The 19,425-nt window shown below is 36.7% G+C and overlaps 1 protein-coding gene across 10 annotated transcripts in view; it reads right to left on the minus strand.

Moving 5' to 3' along the window:
• Positions 1-19,425, minus strand: part of ENAH (ENAH actin regulator) — a 159,971-nt gene that overhangs the window by 29,286 nt on the left and 111,260 nt on the right. For 6 of the 10 annotated variants that reach the window (XM_055582002.1, XM_055582001.1, XM_055581999.1 and 3 more), the window contains exon 4: positions 12,267-12,351. In XM_055582002.1, the coding sequence (XP_055437977.1) occupies positions 12,267-12,351 (85 nt within the window). Of the gene's footprint in view, positions 1-12,266; positions 12,352-17,136; positions 17,194-19,425 lie in introns of all 10 variants that reach the window. The other 4 variants (XM_055581998.1, XM_055581997.1, XM_055581994.1 and 1 more) reach the window with 1 other exon arrangement.

Here is a 19,425-nt window from a genome sequence, read left to right on the forward strand (position 1 = left end):
AACTCTGCTTTTCTTAGAAATATCACTGCCAACTCACACACTGGAAATGCACATGATTCTTCCCAGAGCTCTGACTACAAATGACTGTTTCCAACTGAAAATTTTTTCAAAGTACACAGGCCCTAATTCTGAACGATGGAAACATTCTGGAGACTAATTTTTCTTTTGGATATGCATTTTACAGCAATTTAAAAGTTTCTGAGAAAATATATTTTTTCATAAAAACAAAACAAAACAAAACAAAACAGTGCAAATGACTAACAGTATAGTCATCAAGAGCATTTAAAAATATCGGGAAAAATTCTTCCCACCACCAAAACATCTATTTCTTCCCGAGAAGAGTTATCCCCAAATGTAAAGAGAATTGTTGCCTGTAAAGCACCAGGCAACAATAAGATCAATAGCTTTTTTATATACTTGAATACATATTTAGTTTATGTTAACTCAAAGACCTTAATTTTCTTATAGCAAGCACAATCTATATAAAAATTTGAAAACACATTTCATTCAGCCTTATGTATAACAAAAAAATAGCACTAGGTAAATGAAAAGTAATTTAAATTTCAACATAATAAAGGAGGAGAGTGGATCAGGAAAAATGCTCCAGGTTGCTAACATTCAGTAACACTAATGCTACCAACATTTGACAGAAAATAAAACCGCATAAAAAAATGTAGGCATTTCAAATCTCTATTAGTAAACAAACAAACAATGGATAAAACTAAACAAGATAATAAAGTTTTTAAAATTACAAAACTCCTGAGACAGGAGACAATACTCACAAGAGAAGGCGGTCAACTCTTGGTCCATCCTGCCTCTGAAGGCTAACCTGAGGACAGTATACTCTCATCACTGCAACTCCTACTTCTGTGCGGGGGTTATTACTCCCCTCTTATAACTTTCAGGTAGTAGTGGTGATTTGCAAACTATTTATAGATACTAACTAAATTAAGTTCTATGCTGAGACTGACACAGGACTGACTCATGTTTCTTAGAATATGTTTTTTCATCAGTCAGCCAAGGAAGCCAAATTAATAGTATGAGTAGGAATCAGAAATTGGTATTAACAAATGACACACAATATATGAATAGAAAACTATACTATCATCATCTTACTATAGCAAAAGTATTGGACTAATAAGATTTAACATCTAAGGTAAACATTGATTTTATCAACTCAATTTTACCCTCATGAAAAATTTTAAAATTACTTGTAAAATAGTTTAAAAGGTCAAAGTGTTACAAAGTTTATAATAAAACACTAATCCAACACTCATGGAAAACTAACCAAATTGATGACATGGATCACAGCCTTGTCTAACTCAATGAAACTATGAGCCATGCTCCTTAGGGCCACCTAAGACAGACAGATCATGGTGGAGAGTTCTGACAAAACGTGGTCCACTGGAGAAGGGAATGGCAAACCACTTCTGTATTCCTGCCTTGAGAACCACATGAACAGGATGAAACGGCAAAAAGACAGGACACTGAAAGATGAACTCCTCAGGTTGGTAGGTGTCCAATATGCTACTAGAGAAGAGTGGAGAAATAACTCCAGAAAGAATGAAGAGATGGAGCCAAAGCGAAAACAACTCCTGGTTGTGGATGTGACTGGTGATGGAAGTAAAGTCTGACACTGTAAAGAACAATACTGTGTATCACAGTAATCCAAGTCTATGCCCCAACCAAGATGGTTCTATGATGACCTACAAGACCTTCTAGAACTAACACCCCAAAACAGATGTCCTTTTCATCATAAGGGACTGGAATGCAAAAGTAGAAAGTCATGAGATACCTGGAGTAACAGGCAAGTTCAGCCTTGGAGTACAAAATGAAACATGGCAAAGGCTAACAGCATTTTGCCAAGAGAACGCACTGGTCATAGCAAACACCCTCTTCCAACAACACAAGAGAAGACTCTACACATGGACATCACCACATGGTCAATATTGAAACCAGAAGCTGACTGTGGCTCAGATAATAAGCTCTTTTTTGCCAAAATCAGATTTAAATTGAAGAAAGTAGGGGAACCACTAGACCATTCAGGTATGGTCTAAATCAAATCCTTTATGATTATACAATGGAAGAGACACATATTCAAGGGACTAGATTTAACAGAGTGCCTGAAGAACTAAGGACGGAGGTATAAGACACTGTACAGAAGGCAGGGATCAAGACCATCCCCAACATCCCCAAGAAAAAGAAATGCAAAAAAGGCAAAATGGGTGTCTGAGGCGGCCTTACAAATGGCTGGGAAAAGAGAAGCAAAAGGCAAAGGAGAAAAGGAAAGATATAAGCATCTGAATGCAGAGTTCCAAAGAATAGCAAGGAGAGATAAGAAAGCCTTCCTCAGTGATCAATGCAAAGAAATAGAAGAAAACAAGAGAATGGGAAAAACTAGAGATTTCTTCAAGAAAATTAGAGATACCAAGGGAACATTTCATGCAAAGATGGGCACAATAAAGGACAGAAATGGTATGGACCTAACAGAAGCAGAAGATAAGAAGAAGAGGTGGCAAGAATACACAGAAGAACTATACAAAAAATATCTTCATGATCCAGATAACCATGATGGTGTGATCACTCACCTAGAGCTAGACATCCTGGAATGAGAAGTCAAGTGGGCCTTAGGGAGCATCACTACAAACAAAGCTAGTGGAGGTGATGGAATTCCTGCTGAGCTATTTCAAATCCTAAAAGATGATGCTGTGAAAGTGCTGCACTCAGTATGCCAGTAAATCTGGAAAACTCAGCAGTGGACACAGGACTGGAAAAGGTCAGTTTTCATTCCAATCCCAAAGACAGGCAATGCCAAAGAATGCTCAAACTACTGCACAACTGCGCTCATCTCACACACTAGCAAAGTAATGCTCAAAATTCTCCAAGCCAGGCTTCAACAGTACGTGAAGATGAACTTCCAGATGTTCAAGATGGATTTAGAAAAGGCAGAGGAACCAGGAATCAAATTGCCAACATCCGTTGGATCATAGAAAAAGGAAGCAAGTTCTAGAAAAACATCTACTTCTGCTTTCTTGACTACTCCAAACCCTTTGACTGTAAGGATCACAACCAACTGTGGAAAATTCTTTAAGAGATGGGAATACCAGACCATCTGACCTGCCTCCTGAGAAATCTGTATGCAGGTCAAGAAGCAATGGTTAGAACCAGACATGGAACAACCAACTGCTTCCAAATTGGGAAAGGACTACGTTAAGGCTGTATTTTGTCACCCTGCTTATTCAACTTCTATGCAGACTACATCATGCAAAATGTCAGACTGGATGAAGCACAAGCTGGAATCAAGATTCTCAAGAGAAGTATCAATAAACTCAGATATGCAGATGACACCACCCTATGGCAGAAAGCAAAGAGGAATTAAAGAACTTCTTGATGAAAGTGAAAGAGGAGAGTGAAAAAGCTGGCTTAAAGCTCAACATTCAAAAAAGGAAGATCGTGGCATCCAGTCCCATCACTTCATGGCAAATAGATGGGGAAACAATGGAAATATGACACTTTATTTTTGGGGGCTCCAAAAGCACTGAAGATAGTGACTGCAGCCATGGAATTAAAAGACGCTTGCTCCTTGGAAGAAAAGCTATGGCCAAACTAGACAGAATATTAAAAAGGAGAAACATTACTTTGTCAACAAAGGTCCATCTACTCAAAGCTATGGTTTTTCCAGTAGTCATGTATGGATGTAAGAGTTGGACCATAAAGAAATCTGAGCACCAAAGAATTGATGCTTTTGAACTGTGGTGTTGAAGACTCTTAAGAGTCCCTTGGATAGCAGAGATCCAACCAGTCCATCCTAAAGGAAATCAGTCCTGAATATTCACTGGAAAGACTGATGCTGAAGCTGACGCTCTAATACTTTGGCCACCTGATGCAAAGAGCTGATTCACTGGATAAGACTCTGATGCTGGGAAAGATTGAAGGCAGGAGGAGAAGGGGATGACAGAGGATGAGATGGTTGGATGGCATCACTGACTTGAGTTTGAGCAAGCTCTGGGAGTTGGTGATGGACAGGGAAGCCTGGCGTGCTGCAGTCCATGGGGTTGCAAAGAGTCAGACACGACTGAGTGACTGAACTGAATCCAACACACTAATCCTCTTCTCAACTCTTCATCGCTTCTGATTCCTCTCCCCAGAAACAACTACATTCAACACTTGATATTTATGTTTCTAACTAATTTATTTGTTTAGAACTAATACTTCTTAGTCTTTCAGATTTAGAAGTTATCTACTGACTTAGACTACATAAATGATTTAATTCCTAGACCCTCTAACCCTCCTAAAAATCTTACCTTACTTATTCTCCCAATAAAGTCATGACTTTGGATACATCAGCAGCCACTTAACTTACTCATGCTGACCATATTTACTTTCCAGAACAATTCCTTTCTTAACAGTGGTGTTAAAAATGGCTATTTTCAGAATTTGATTCTTTTTTCCATACCTACCCCAAACTCTCCATCAGAACTCTAGACCCTCTCAATGGCGTCAAATACTATCAGGTGATCTATTTTTGTTTGTTTGCTTACTCTTTTTCTTTCCCCCAGAAAATTTTGGCCCATCCTACAAAGCTACAATGCCACAGAGACCTTGTGGCCCACAAAGTCTAAGACCTTTATTGTCAGGCCCTTTTCAGAAGAAGTCAGCACCCCTGACCATGATCAGGTCACTGAATTCCAGGAAAGTTCCTTATATTATTTGTTTGCAGGTTCCATTTCCTCACATTTTTGTTCTTGTTCTCCTAAAATTCCTATTATTTGGATGGTGTGCCACCTAATCTGATCTTAATTTTTTTCCCCTCATATACTATCTCTTTTACTGCTATTTTCAGGACAATTGCCTCATTCTTATTTTTCAAACCTCCTATTATTAAAATTAATGCTGTTTCAAAAAAATTTTCTAAGTACATTTCTTTACACTCATTCTTTTTAAAATATATATGTGTGTGTATCTATATTACATATAGATACAAATATCTCTCTATATATTTGTATGTAGACACACGCACATATTTTTTTCCTGTATCAGGTCTTGGTTTCAGTATATGAGATCTTTAAGCTCTGCCATGAAGGATCCAGTTCCCTGACCAGGGATCGAACCCACTTCCCATTCCTGCCATATTAAGAAAGCAATATCTCTGGAATATCAGGGAAGTCTAAAATACCTACAAATGTTTGCTTTATGAATGAAATATATTCTTAGTTCTCTGAAGCTATTACAGTATATTTTTAGGTTTTCTTCTGTTCCCTGTTATTACATCTATTTCCTCCAATATCAATTTTTTTGTTTGTTTTGATCTGTCTTCATGTTGTAGAAGTTGTCCTTAAAGACATGATGATCCCTGGCTGTCCATTTATAAGCAGTACTAAAGCTGATTCAGAAGGCCTTAAAAAAATGAGCTTCACTGGGAAGGACCCTGGATGTCAACATCTTTGATTTTTCTCTTGGCTGAGCAAGTTTCAGGAGGAGGACTCTTCTGAGGACTCTTCTTCCTCACCTGAGTTCTACAGGTCTGGCTGCCAATGACGGCAACTGAGCAAGGGAAAGAGACCAAGTTGGCGGCTTTCACTCATCCCCCCTCCGGTACGGCCTCTCACCCACATCTTCTCTTCTTTGTCCTGCGTCAGTTTACCTTTTGCTGGCCTACTAAGTTAGTGACCACCTATATTGGTTTCTTTGGTTACATAATAAAGAACCACACACTAGGTGGCTTAAAACAACAGAAATTCACTGCCTCAGTATGAGGTTAAAGTCTGAGATCAAGGTGTCGGCAGGGCTGGTTCCTTCTAAGGGCCTCAGGGGAAGAGTTTTGTCCATGCTTCCTCTTCCTTCTCAGAAGGCCGTTAATTCTTGGCATTCCTTGCCTTGCAGAAGGATCTCTATAGTCTCTGCCTCCGTCTTTACATGGTGCTCTCTCTGTGTCTTCATATGATTATCTTGCTTCTGTAACTTTCTCATCTTCTTATAAGGACACCAGTCACGTTTGACAAAGGGGGTCCATCTCACTCAAGTATGACCACGTCATAACTAACAACTCTATTTCCAAAAAGTTACATTTTGAGGTAGTGGATTTCTTAGGAGACACTATTCAATTTGTAACATTACTCATCAACAAAACTGCAGAAACCATAAAGCAGATGGCCATTCCTTGTCTTCACATTGTACAACTGATGTCCTTAAAGTGTAACTGAAGTTTCTCAATGTCCCATGGACTGTCCCAAACAAAAGCAGATTCTTCAGAAATCAGATTCAGATTTCTACTTCACTCCCTCTTCAAGGCACAGCTCAGAGAACATCTCGTCAGGAATGCCTCCCGCCCGCTCTCAGAGCACAGACAGAAGAGCCCAGGCAGCATGAAAAGAGTGTGTATTATCTTATTTAATGGTCCCAACAACCTTACGAACTCCTATTTTCTGCCTGTTATGTCCCAACACCTACATATAAATGAATTCAGTACCACTAGCTTTTTGGCTTTTTATTAAAAACTTTATTCAGGTTCCTACTCTCAAATAGCCAACAATGTTTACTGTAGAGGTTAAGACTCATATGTAAAATAAACAACAAACAATAAAATACAAAAAGCGTGTGGTTAAATTGTGAAGTTCAGAAAAGAAAATCATTAAAATACCTGGAGAAGAGTCTACAGAAAAATGATAAGACAGAAAAAACAGGAAGGGCAGGACAGAAAACGTAAAATGCTACTCAGGGAAGCGCAGCGGGAAGAACAGAGTATGGTGTGGAAACAGTCATGCAGAGGAAAGAGACACACGGAGGGGCTCTCCAGGCCAGAGAACTGAACTGGGTGTAAGGAGAGCTGGCCACCAGGAATGCAGGCGGCGAGTGACAGGAGTGCCTGGACTCTTACTCACATTGGTAGATTTGACCAGCAGACTATCCTTCCCCACTCCAGAATGCTAATGGAATTAAAAGTGTGCATAAACAAACCCATTACAAAGTAGGAAATTAAAGAGTGGTCTTTCGTAGACTAAATTTATCATCAAATTTTTGGACGACAGAAAGGGTAGGGAGGAGTTACATGTCTAGAATTCTTTACCAGTTTCTACAGACTAGTTCATCCAACTACCTAGTCAACATTGCTACTTGAAGTGTAGCATTTTCAAAATTCATCTGATCTCTCCCAAAAAAATCTACTCAGTCTCGCCCATTTCAGTTCATAGTAATCTCATCCTTCCCACTAGCTCACGTTAAAAGCCACAACCCCTCTTCTCTCACACTCACTCACAGTCAGTCCACCAGAAAATGTGAGGACCTTTCTCACTGCTCCCACTACCTGGGGAAGCCACCATTATCTCCCACCTAGTTAAGGTCTCAACAGAGCAGCCAGACTAAAAGGTGAAATCGCTCAGTCGTGTCCAACTCTCTGCGACCCATGTACTGTAGCCCACCAGGCTCCTTGGTCCACGGGATTTTCCAGGCAAGAATACTGGAGTGGGTTGCCATTTCCTTCTCCAAGGGATCTCCCTGATAGGGATAGAACACTGGTCCCCCGCATCACAGGCAGACTCTTTACCATCTGAGCCACCAGGGAATCCCATAATTAACAGAATTAGAGCAGCCAGACTAATTCTGTTAAAATTTTAAGCCAGATCATTCCCATCAAAATCATCCAATGGGTACTTCATTTCTCTCAGAATAAAAGATAAATTCTTTATAATTGCCTGCAAGGTCCTGCATGATACGACTCTCCTTTTTTGCATCTGTTCTCTCAGCTAAAGCCTCAACATCTCCTTGTTCCTCCCTACACACGTGAGCACAGTCCTGCCTTAAGGCTTTGCAGAACCATTCTCTCTGTTGCAATGCGCTTACCTAGACATCTACTCTGCTAACTCCTTCCGTTCATTTCTGGAAGATGCACTCCAACCAACCTCTTTAAAGTTATAACCACTTCCCCTGCCTTCCTGCAACATATATTCCCTTTATTCAGCTCTACTTCTCCCCACAGCACTGACCACCTTCTACTACACCATGCCACATTCCCTCCAATCTGGTAGAGGCTTTTTGTCCACCACTCCTCACCTTCATGTACTATAAGCACTTAGAACAAAAAAACACTTAGCCTTGAACACAACTAGACTAAAGAGTGGAGGCATCCAGAGTCCAGAACATACAAGGAGGATGGCTGAAGCAGACATGAGAAGAAGCTGGGGAAGACCTAACTTGAGACGAGCAGATATGAGAGGATGGAAATGTGAAACACAACCATAATCAAGCTGATGAAGAAACACACACATTATCTGAAGAAAATTCACCAGTCATCCCTCTGCTCCCTAATCATTAAAAATAATTTTATGTTTCTTTTTACTTCTGCTGGTATGGCTACTAGAAAAATTTTAATTGAATATGTAGCTTCTATTTCTACTGGACAGTTCTGGTCTAGAATGTACAGGTAAAAATATCACCAAGAAGGGACTTCCCTGGTGGTCCAGTGATTAAGAATCTGCCTGCCAATGCAAGGGACAAAGGTTCAATCCCCGGTCAGGGAACTAAGATCTCATATGCCTAAGAGCAACTAAGCCTGTGCAACACAAACTACAGAGCCCATGCACTCCTAAGCTGTGCACCACAGCTGAGACCTGATGTAGCCATAAATAAATAAATATCTTAAAAAATATCACTAAGAATACAGAACAAAGAAACAGAGGCAGGAAATGAGAAAACACCAGCATCATAAGGAAATAACTCAAGAGGCCCAGCATTTGATCAGTAGGAGCTCCCCAAAAAGAGAACAGAAGAAACAGAAGGAAATGGTTAAAGAAATTAAAACTTCTTAAAAATTTAGTTGTGGCGGCTAAGTCTTAAACAGAAACAGTCCACTAAGTATTGAGCTTAATAAATAGGGGAGGACCCCAAAACCTAATCTAATCACATCTTGGTGAAAACTCAGACTACTGTGGTTACTAAGAAGGTTAAATGGATTCTAGAAAGGGGGAAAAAAGATCACATAACATAAAGACAAAAATTTAATAATAGTAACAGAAAGACTGCAAATGTATAAACCTTGAGAATAATAAAAAAGATGACGTGTCTGCCAAAGCTAGGTTGCAGAATGGAAGAAAGGGGGCAGCGGGATGTGCAGAACTACTGCACTCCTCTTACAGAGTTAGGAGTTAAGACATATTGTCTAAGACTGTTGTTGTTTAGTCACTCAGTTGTATGCGACCCCATGGACTATAACCCGCCAGGCTCCTCTGTCCATTAAATTCTCCAGGCAAGAATACTGGAGTCAATTGACATTTCCTTCTACAGGGATCAAACCTGTGTCTTCTGCACTGGCAGGCAGATTCTTTACTGCTGAGCTACCAGCAAAGCCTTAGAAGAACTGAAAATAGTAACTACTCATAATTGGCAGGGTAAAGAAATCTTCATTTTTCATAGCAAAGTTTCAATAGCTACTCTCTGTAATGTGACTAATCAAAAAATAGAAATATAAACAAATTACTATGGGAGAACTCACCAAAAGTACTTAAGGTAGAAATGGTTAAAAATGTTTAAATCTGGTGATTGATATGAGGAGAAGGCACAACTGTGCAGCAGATTACCCTCCCTAACTTGAGACCCTCCTGTACTGTTTGAGCAAAAAAAGTTTAATAAAAAAAATTAATCTGGCAGTAATAAAGTAGGAATAACTGAAAGGGATCTAGGTTAAAGACAGAAAAACTAGAAAGTCCAATCTACAGTAGTATATAGGAGAATAAATACTGGAGAAAGCTACTACCAATGAGAATATTAGAACAGTAAACCCAACAGGCTTTTAGAGAAAGAAAGAATGAACTGTACTTGAATAGATATCATGAATGAAGATAATTATAGACTTTCCAAGTAGCAATTCTGGGAAAAATATTAGAGAGAAGAAGGAATGTACATTACGAATGACATCATAAGGGTTTAAACTGAGGCATCAGTGGGATACCCAGGTGGACGAGCTCTACACAGGAATTCTCATTGAACATCCATTGTTGGAATTAAAGGGGTCCGTGATCCTCTGGACCATGTAAGGACAGACGTGTGCACAATCACACACATATCTGAAGGGTGTGTCTGCAGCGGGGGACAGGATGGAAGGAGGCAGTAGTTCACCACTTCCTCCCAGTTCTCAAAAAGGACCCATGACTCTACTCCATTTCACTGGAAATATGGGTCTAGATCTCTACTGGATAATTAGGAGCTGGGGGCTGTAGATTTTGAAGCCATCAGCATAAAACTACAAGACCCAACCAAACCATCAATTTTTCAAAGGTTATATTGTGTGCAGAAAGAAAAAATAAAGATAGTTTAGTGTAAAGCCTTACATAAGAAAACAAAGAGGTACAAAAAGGAGAGAAAAGGAGAAGGGTTAGCAAAAAGAAGAGATTCTCAAGTATCAAAAGGAAGAAAGAGAAGTGGTACTAGTCTAAGTAAATGATGGAAGCAGCATGTCCAGTAGATCTGTGGAGACACAGGCAGATTTCATAAGAATAAAAAAGAAGTGGGTGGAGAATAAAGAAAAGGAATGAAGATGAAATAAATATTGGCGAGAGAAGGAAACTGGTTGGTGTCATGTGGAAGGAGAAAGCAGTCTATGCGTGACTGTGGACAAAAAATATAAAATTTATATGAACTTTTCAGAAGTTTGGATTTTATGCTTCAAAATGACTGAGTTCAAGTCTTCAACTAAACAAGTAATGTAAACATGTCCACTTTTCAAACTCTAAAGCATCTACTTATATACAAAGAGAAAAACTTCGCTCAGATGAACACTTTGAAAAGAGAAAAAACATATGTGAGGCATGGTGTTCTAGTAACAATTACTAAAAAGTCACTTAAAATACTCACTTCCAACTAAAAGTGTACGCTGCAAGTTCTTGACAGCCCTGTGCAAAGCGGATGTCCCACCTGTGACCCTGAATGAGTCAGCAGTACTAGCAGATGGTTTCTGTCTCTATTCTCTATTGTCCTGGCCTCCAGCAACTGTGTCTGGGATTGTTTGCTTGCCCACTTTGTATCACCCAAAGATTATGTACTTAACTATGTTCAGGGTTTTCTCCTGGTTCTTCCTAGCCTTCTACAAATCTACTACTCTTAACATTGGGATGTTCGTTTCCTGGCCAGGGATGAAACATGTGCCCCTTGCAGTGCAAAGACAGAGTCAACCACTGGACCACTAGGGAAGTCCCCTATGATAATTTTTATTAACTACTTTTCTTTTCGTGTGTGTGAGAGACAGATCATTACAATTTCTGTTAGAATTATCCTAGTATGTTTAAAACTTTCAACACAGAACTGAAATGATTATGTCCTTTCAATTTTCTTTATTTCTACAGAAACTCATTTTATTCATATCTGTCACAGCATCACTCTAAAGGGCAGACAGAGTTTCACCAAATATGGAGGCTATTTCTGGAACTATCTGAAGATACAGACTGTCAAAAGCAAAACTCATTTTGGGAGATCCTGGAGGGCATTCTTCAAGAACTAAGTAGTTACACAGCAAAGTAACCAACACAGAACCACAGCAAGAGGTCCCTTGACCATCCGTCAGGGAAACGTGGCACATGTATTAATAACATAAAGAATATAAAGAATGTTTCAGATGTGAGGTCCAAATCAAAGACAACAATAAAAAATACTGGCCTGCACGGAGCAAATGCCTTTCAACTGGAAAATTCCATCTACATGATGGCTATCAATTTCCAGAACAAAACAGGGGTAATCTACTAGTAACAAAAAGCAACATCAACATCTCCAAAAAGTTTTCCTTTCTTTTAAGTAGGACACCTGGTTTGACTAGCTCAATTTTAGTTACTGATTGTACCTGAATTTTATAAAACTGTTTTGTTATAAAGTAGCTTATAATTTAGAGACTATTTTGCTAATTCAGAAAAAAAAAATCCCTAGATGAAGCTGTATTATAATTTCAAATGTATTTCTACACTACACTGAAAATAATGAAGATAATATTATTGATTTCATTAAACCAGCAGTTTAATCAAAATCAGAATGACTATACACTTCATTACTAAGTCATATCTAATGTCCAATGCCTTATACAGTCAACACTACTTCAACCTTCCAAATTAGTCACTTGACAGCCGTAACAATCACAGATTAATTTATAACAGCTATAACAATAAGATGTCTTGAAGACTTCTTAACAGTACACAGTTCGTGATGAGACACAATCTACTTTCAATATCAGATGTTCACAGACTGGTCTTCTGCAGTAGACAGGGGCAAATAATAACTTGGGAATTTACCTTCTTTGAATTTCCAATTCTTCTTGTGATGGGCCATTCTGAACTTGGGCAGGTAGTTGTGAATTTTGTCTAGGCAATGTTGGCCCTAAAAAGGGAGGGAAACATTATAAATGAACATTATCTTTACATTGTGCTGGACAGAGGAGGTAAAATCATGAGAATAACATAAAACCATCACATAATTACAAATGTTTCTTCTTTTTGTTTAGCAAAATAAAATATAAGCTTCATATAACACACAGCAAATGAAAGACTGCAACAAAATACTGTCATTATTTCCAGAAGGCTTACTTGAAACAAATGGAAAACATCAACAATAAAGGAAAAATAAACATTTATATATGAAGAGCTTGAGTAAAACAAGTGTTCAATGAGCATCTGAATAGGCACCTAAGCTTGACATTTTCTAAGACAATGAGACATTCTCTTTGGGGTACTTATTCATGAAGTGGAGAGGGAGAACTTAAATGAAAAATCAGAATTCAAAAACTCACCTAAATAGAACACTGGAAATGAAAAACAGGAGAGAGAAAGCATGAGAACCTTATTACTAGACTGATGCACGCTAATGCATTTATCAAACTTGCCCACTTTAAGTTGCCATTCTTATTTAACGGCCTGGCATTTCCAGCACTGGTGAAAACAAACATTTGCTAAACTTTCACATATAATTAATCTACTTATCTGAACTTTTTAATGTAACAGAGATAACTGCAATAATTTTTCACTTGGGGTAAAACAAAACAAAAAACCTGCATTCAAACCAACACGATTCTGTCATGAGAAACTAATGACCATTCATTCCCATGTCATATAAAATGCAGACCCATTTTTAGCATCTCATAAAGAAGGCCACTAAACAATGGGACATTTTAATGTCACTGGATATAAAAATTGTGTCACAAAATGAGATAAATAAAATACTGGACCTAATATACAATGCTTATAGTTATAATAGAACAATCTTGAATTTAATCCAGTAAAGAAGAGAATAAAGAAATAGTAGTTATCTTTCACTCTTGGAGAGAAATATATGCATAATGATAATGCTATACATATTTGTGAATTCTAGTGTGCTAGCAAAGGCCCCTGGCAGATATTTTGAAAGTGTTTTTATAGACCACTAGTATAAAAGACAGTTAATAAATAAATGCTTCTAAGTGCTAAAGCAAATTCTTGTAAATCTGAGTTAACAGCCCAAAGTATCTATTTTATACTAGTGGAGATTTCACAAAGAGAACGATAAGGTTCATTAGAATATAATACAGTACTTGTTATATCCCAAGTGTAAAAAAATAATTTGATCTGAACTTACCTACTAATTTTTCCCTCATCTCTTTACATGTTTTTAATCATTTAATTTGTCCTCTGAAGACAAATTAGATGACAACTGCAATACTTCACTAGATTTCCTAAAAGTCTCTGCTATTTTAAGAGCCACATAAAGGAAATATAAAAATATATTAATTCCATGTCATCAGTAACAGCAACAACAAAAAATCAAAAAGCTTCCAAAATTAAAAATGCATTGAAATGTTTGCACAAATGAAAATATATAGTGTCTAGTAAACAGACTGGAATTCTCTCCTTTCTGATATCAAGATAATGATACAAAAATAGACTGCCGTATTAAGCCATACACTAATGTTCAGTGTACATTACTTGTCTCTTCTGGCCGAAGGACGGGGACAAACAAGGAGGGAGGGTACTTTTGAAAACATATAAACTAGTCGGAGGCAGTACTTCCAAAGTTATATTTATCAAAAAATATTAAATGTGAGTATTTAAAATGGGCAACTCATAAGACCATCATGGTTTAACTATTTTCAAAAATAATGTTTGGATATTTAAGTTAAAACCTCATGCGGCTCAAATAATTAATCAGGTGAATGTCGGATTTGTTTGGCATCAATCTCAAATTTGATCCTAACACATCTATACCAGGCACTGTAATTATTATTGTAACAATAATATTAATAGATTAAATTCACCAATTAAAATCTCTTGATGTTAAGTTTCAACATATCTCAATTCAATCCTACTGATTTCATTTAAAGGTTTTTTAAATTAAACTAATGAAAGTTTGATATAACTCACAAAAAAATCTGAATGTGAGAAAGGTCTCTTTTAGCAATTCATAAAAACTAATTTGGATTTTTTTTTTTAAGTTTTAAGTTTACTCAGCAAACTTGTTTTAAAAGGAGCTTTAAAAAATGTGGGTAGTATTTTCTGGCTTATATTGCTAATTGTAAAAATAGTTTACAATAAGGAAGATCCTTTTTAAATGGGAGGAATCCAAGAACTAAAAGACACTCTTTAAAATTCTTTTCTACATGGTTCTTGGTGATAATGGGTTATCTTCCCAAAAACTTTCTTTAAAAGGGGTGGGGGTGGGAATAGAAAAGGAGAAGCCTCCTCCCCCAGCATTTTCTCACATCCATATTTAATCTGGTTATTTTGTTTCTTCTTTATCAATACGGTCAACTCACAATTAACAAGCACATTGAAATTTATGTGCATTTAAAAATAATATAAATGTACGGTGAGATTAAGTAAGAGTTCTAGGTAAACTATGAACTTCAGGTACACGATTACATTCTTTCTTCTTGCCCAACACTCTATGGGACTACACAGTTGGTAAATTATACCAAAGGCACCACACAACATGAAGCAGCAGGTGAGAGTACAGGCTGTCAGCTGCCACTGTACTTTCTGTAACACAACTACTGGTCACTGCACACAGGTCATATGTCTACATGAGTATCTGTGTTCTCATAGAATGCCAAAAAAAAAAAAGGTAGTTTTCTAACAAGTGGGTTAAGTAACAACATTTTAGGAGCATCACAGGATAGTCAACAGTTCTTTTGGAGGGAAAAGGGAGAAGAGACAAGTGAACCTGCTCTGTCCCTACTCTAGTATCATAAAGAACAGTAGCTATATGAGAGTTAAGTTTTTTTCTGTTTTATTACCAGAGCCAGAGACAATAGTTGGTCTTAATGTGTCCTGGCTAGGATTCATGTAGCAAAGTATGTAAATCACTGATTCTAATAAAGAAAATGTGTCCATGTCGCTGATACAGTAATTTACAAATGATGGAAATCAGAACAGAACGTCTGTATAAACCAGGAATGAATGGCATTTCAGTCTTGACTTTAGTACTGAGTTTTGGCTAAAGCACATTTCACTTATTGTCACGTTTTAATTTTCCCATATCTTGTTTCACACTTAGCCACAGACTATTTAAAAACACAGGACTAAAAGACAAATAAGTGTTATTATACACAATACAATCAAGTTTAAACTTAGCAATGTGGTAATTATATTGTTTGCACACAGTTCAATCAATCAAAGGTAATAATGGGGGAAATTTGCTTTTATTTTACAGCTTAAAAAATTCACCTTTATGAAGGCCAAATCTCTTCTCTGCAACTGGGTAAACTCTATTATTCTGCATGTGAAACCCCACATATTAAGTAGCAAAGTATAGAACATCAAGTAAGTTTTCAAAAAGAGCTACAGAGTCCTAATAACACAAACAGGAACAATCACACTCGCAGCTACTCCAAAAGATGGCCTGGAAGAACCCCCAGGAGGAGGCAGAAAAATCAAAATTAAAAGTTACTAATTAAACACTTAATCTGCAAGGATTAACTGAGGAATCTGAGAAGGAGTGAAGCGTTTATACAGGGCCGCATGACAGGCCCACTCCTATAACTGTCACCTGGAACAATCATAAAATAAAACCTCAGGTGATTAAGGAATGCAGCAGAATTTTCATTTTGGGGGGCAATTTATAACACATATTTCCTTGCCTAAACCAGCAAGTATATCAACCTTACAACAATTCTCTTTATAGGTAAAGAAACAATATTAGTAGTACTGAAGGAGCATATCAAGAACTCTGAGTCACATGGATAAAATAAAGATACATGGCTGAACTGTTCATATAACATTTTAGTAGTGTTTATCATTCTATCTCTCATAAAATAATCTGGCCAGTTAAGGTATACAGTAGTAAAAAAGGCATATCTGAGTCAAAGGCGGGGGCTGCTGCGCCTGTAAGATTTGAAAGTCACTTTTTGAACTGGGGTTTTCAAAACCAAAGTTTTAGAATCAAATGAAACTAAAAGGAATTCAGATGTATGTCTGTGTGTGTGTGTAAATGTTTACATATGCAGATATATCCTAGTGTAAGGAGAAGGATATGCATATACTTGATTAACTGTAATATGGAAAAAAGGCTAAGTGACATAACTGATTTGTCCATGCAAACAACACATATATGTGCACACATGTGTATATGAGCGTGAGAGTGAAAGAAAACACACTATAAGCCTAAATTCACTCCTAAACCACAGATATCTAACCTACTGAATCAAGAAGGCTGTCGATCAGAAATCAACCTATCAAAGCATGAAAGAGCTCACAGCTGCCTCACAACATGTACATTTGGAAACTAATTCAAGCTAAGCAAACGCTCCCTTCCAGTAAATCCCAATTACACTCCTGATATCATAGTAAGATGGATAAAACTTTCCCTCTAAAACTCTAACTTAAAAGACTGCTCTCAAACAAAATAGTTTAAAACAAAAACGAACAAACAAAAATCCCTCTCATTCATGTTGGAAGAAGTGAATAAGTATTAGTTCTGAGATACTAATTTTAACTAAACCCTCGCTAGGAAGCCAACTCAAAAGCTGACCAAATCACCTACATGAACCACAACAAATATCACAACATAAAACAGTAGCTTGCTATATATCCCAAATTCCACAAACCAGACCATGGCCTAAGGAAACAAAAGTTATGGAAATGCGCAAGAAGTATGTACCACAGCTTGAAAAAGTAATGTAAACATAATGTTGCTTACCACAGAAAATACATCGCAAATTAGTGCTGTCCTGGGTAGCAGTAACCTTGCTCTGGGCTGCAACAGACACCTTGGTGTTAGAAGCTTCAAAAGACAACGGGGCCATCTGAAGAACTTCACATAAACTAAAAGGTGCTTTGAAAGGTTCAAAATGTATTATACATACGTCCTAGCTAGACCCTCATTCTGGAAACTCTGTAATTTAATACAAACGTATCCTCTGTGACATAATTTTTTCAAAAAATTTTATGTGTTTTTTTTTTTTTTTTTTTTTGTGGAAAAACCCTATAATAAGCCACAGATCAAATGATGCACTTACAGCTTAATTATTTCCTGAGTTACACAATCAGAGAATGCATCAATTTGCATTTTACAATTTATCTTAAAACGTAAATGGATCTGAGATACAGGGAGTCAAACCTTTGGCCATTAGTTAATTTCACGATAGTTACCCTCTTTCAGTATTGCTCATTTAAAAGAAGCTGCAGCTGAACAAAATTTAAGGGAAATGCTTATGATTAGCTTAACATGAGCTGAACTCATTTCTCCTAGTTGAAAAAGATCAAAGCCATTTTAAACAGCCTCCAGCAATTAAAGTGTTACATATTCATTGATGTAAAGTAAGAATATCTTCATTTTTCACTTTGAAAAACATCAAAACTATTGTTTTATCAAGCCACATTTTACTTTTCCTTTTTTCTTCAACATGTGTATATGCATACACATTTGAAAAAAAATCTTACTAAAAATGTGTGGCCACATCAAAAGGCCATTTAGTATTTAGGCTATCTACACTAAAATTTACTTTGAATATTAACGAGATAAATTCTCTTTAAGTGAAAAAATTCAATGAGGAGGAAGTGATAATTTATGAAAAGGTTTTTATAAAAGCAAGATGACACTCAAAATTAGGGTGGGGGGAAAAAAAACTAAATTTCTTTTAGTTTTACATTAATAACATTCAGAACTTTACATCAATACTTTTCTATAAAATACTAAAGAAATTCTTTTCAGCTTGGGAAAGATTTTCTCTTCCAATCAGTATTAATCAAGAAACAGTGAACAAGTTAAAAATATACTGACTTAAGAAAGACTGAAGAAAGGCAAACAAGACAGTATTTCCCTTAAAATTATATTCTTTAATAATACAATATATGCTAACTAAAAAAAGTCTGCATAGAATCAGAACCAAACCAATTTATATTTTAAGAATATACACCTGCAAATGGTAATAAATCTTAAATAATCAAGAAAATCTTTATCATTTATAGAAATTAGATTTAATACAATCCAATTAAGTTTAAATCTTGCTTTAAAGGTATTAAATACAGCAGATTTTTTAAACACAAACAAGACTAATGAATGTCACCTTTGCTAAGTACTTCCACCCACCCAATCAATTATTATTAAAGTAGCATGCACAATTATTTACAGTAATGACATAAAAAAGACCACAGGCACACATATAAAATGTCTACTAGCCTAATCAGATCATGCCAATCAGTAATTATATTTTAAGTTTAAACTTAAAAAAAAAAATCTGTCTTACCGATGTCTGTAAATGACTACTTCTATAAAGCCTTTATTAAATAAACATGCCTAGTCTTCAGGTTTTACCTTTCAGTTCCTTTCATTTATATTTAAAGGATTAAAAAATAAGAAAAATATTAAAAACTTACAGGAAAAACCTGAGAAATTATCTCGTCTCTGACAGCAAAGAAACTGCCACATTCCATTACCAATCATTTTGGCAAAAAGTCATCTGACATTTGTCAGAATGCAGGTAAAACATTATTACCACATAAGACACAAAACTCCCAATCTCGTGACAATTTAAACAATTATGCAATATTCTATGCAACCTGGTATCTTTAAACATCTTTTTCCTACTGACTTTTCATACCATCCTGTAAAGTACTGATCTAAATTCTGATAAGCTAGATTGAGTTCTACTGCAGTTTGCATTTCCCGAAGATACTAAATTATTCATTCCATCATATGCATAAGGCTAACAGCACTTCCTGCTTAATACTGATGCTGCTGACTCTCTGCTCAACTGAGGGAGGAGCATAGAATATGGGAAAAGAAGGTTCAGTGTTCGGATTGAAGAAATTCAGTTAGAAAAAGAAAAAAAGGGACATTTCTCTTTAAATCAGCATATTAAAATAGGATTAGGGCTTAGAGAAATAAGGATGGACCCTAAAGAAAAACACGAACTGAGGAGGTTAAGATGTATCAAAAAAGCAAAACTTAACCTCTATGTTAGACTTCAAGAAAAGAAAAATGACC

The sequence above is a fragment of the Bubalus kerabau genome, chromosome 5, assembly GCF_029407905.1.
Source record: "Bubalus kerabau isolate K-KA32 ecotype Philippines breed swamp buffalo chromosome 5, PCC_UOA_SB_1v2, whole genome shotgun sequence".
NCBI classification, from domain to species: Eukaryota; Metazoa; Chordata; class Mammalia; order Artiodactyla; family Bovidae; genus Bubalus; species Bubalus kerabau.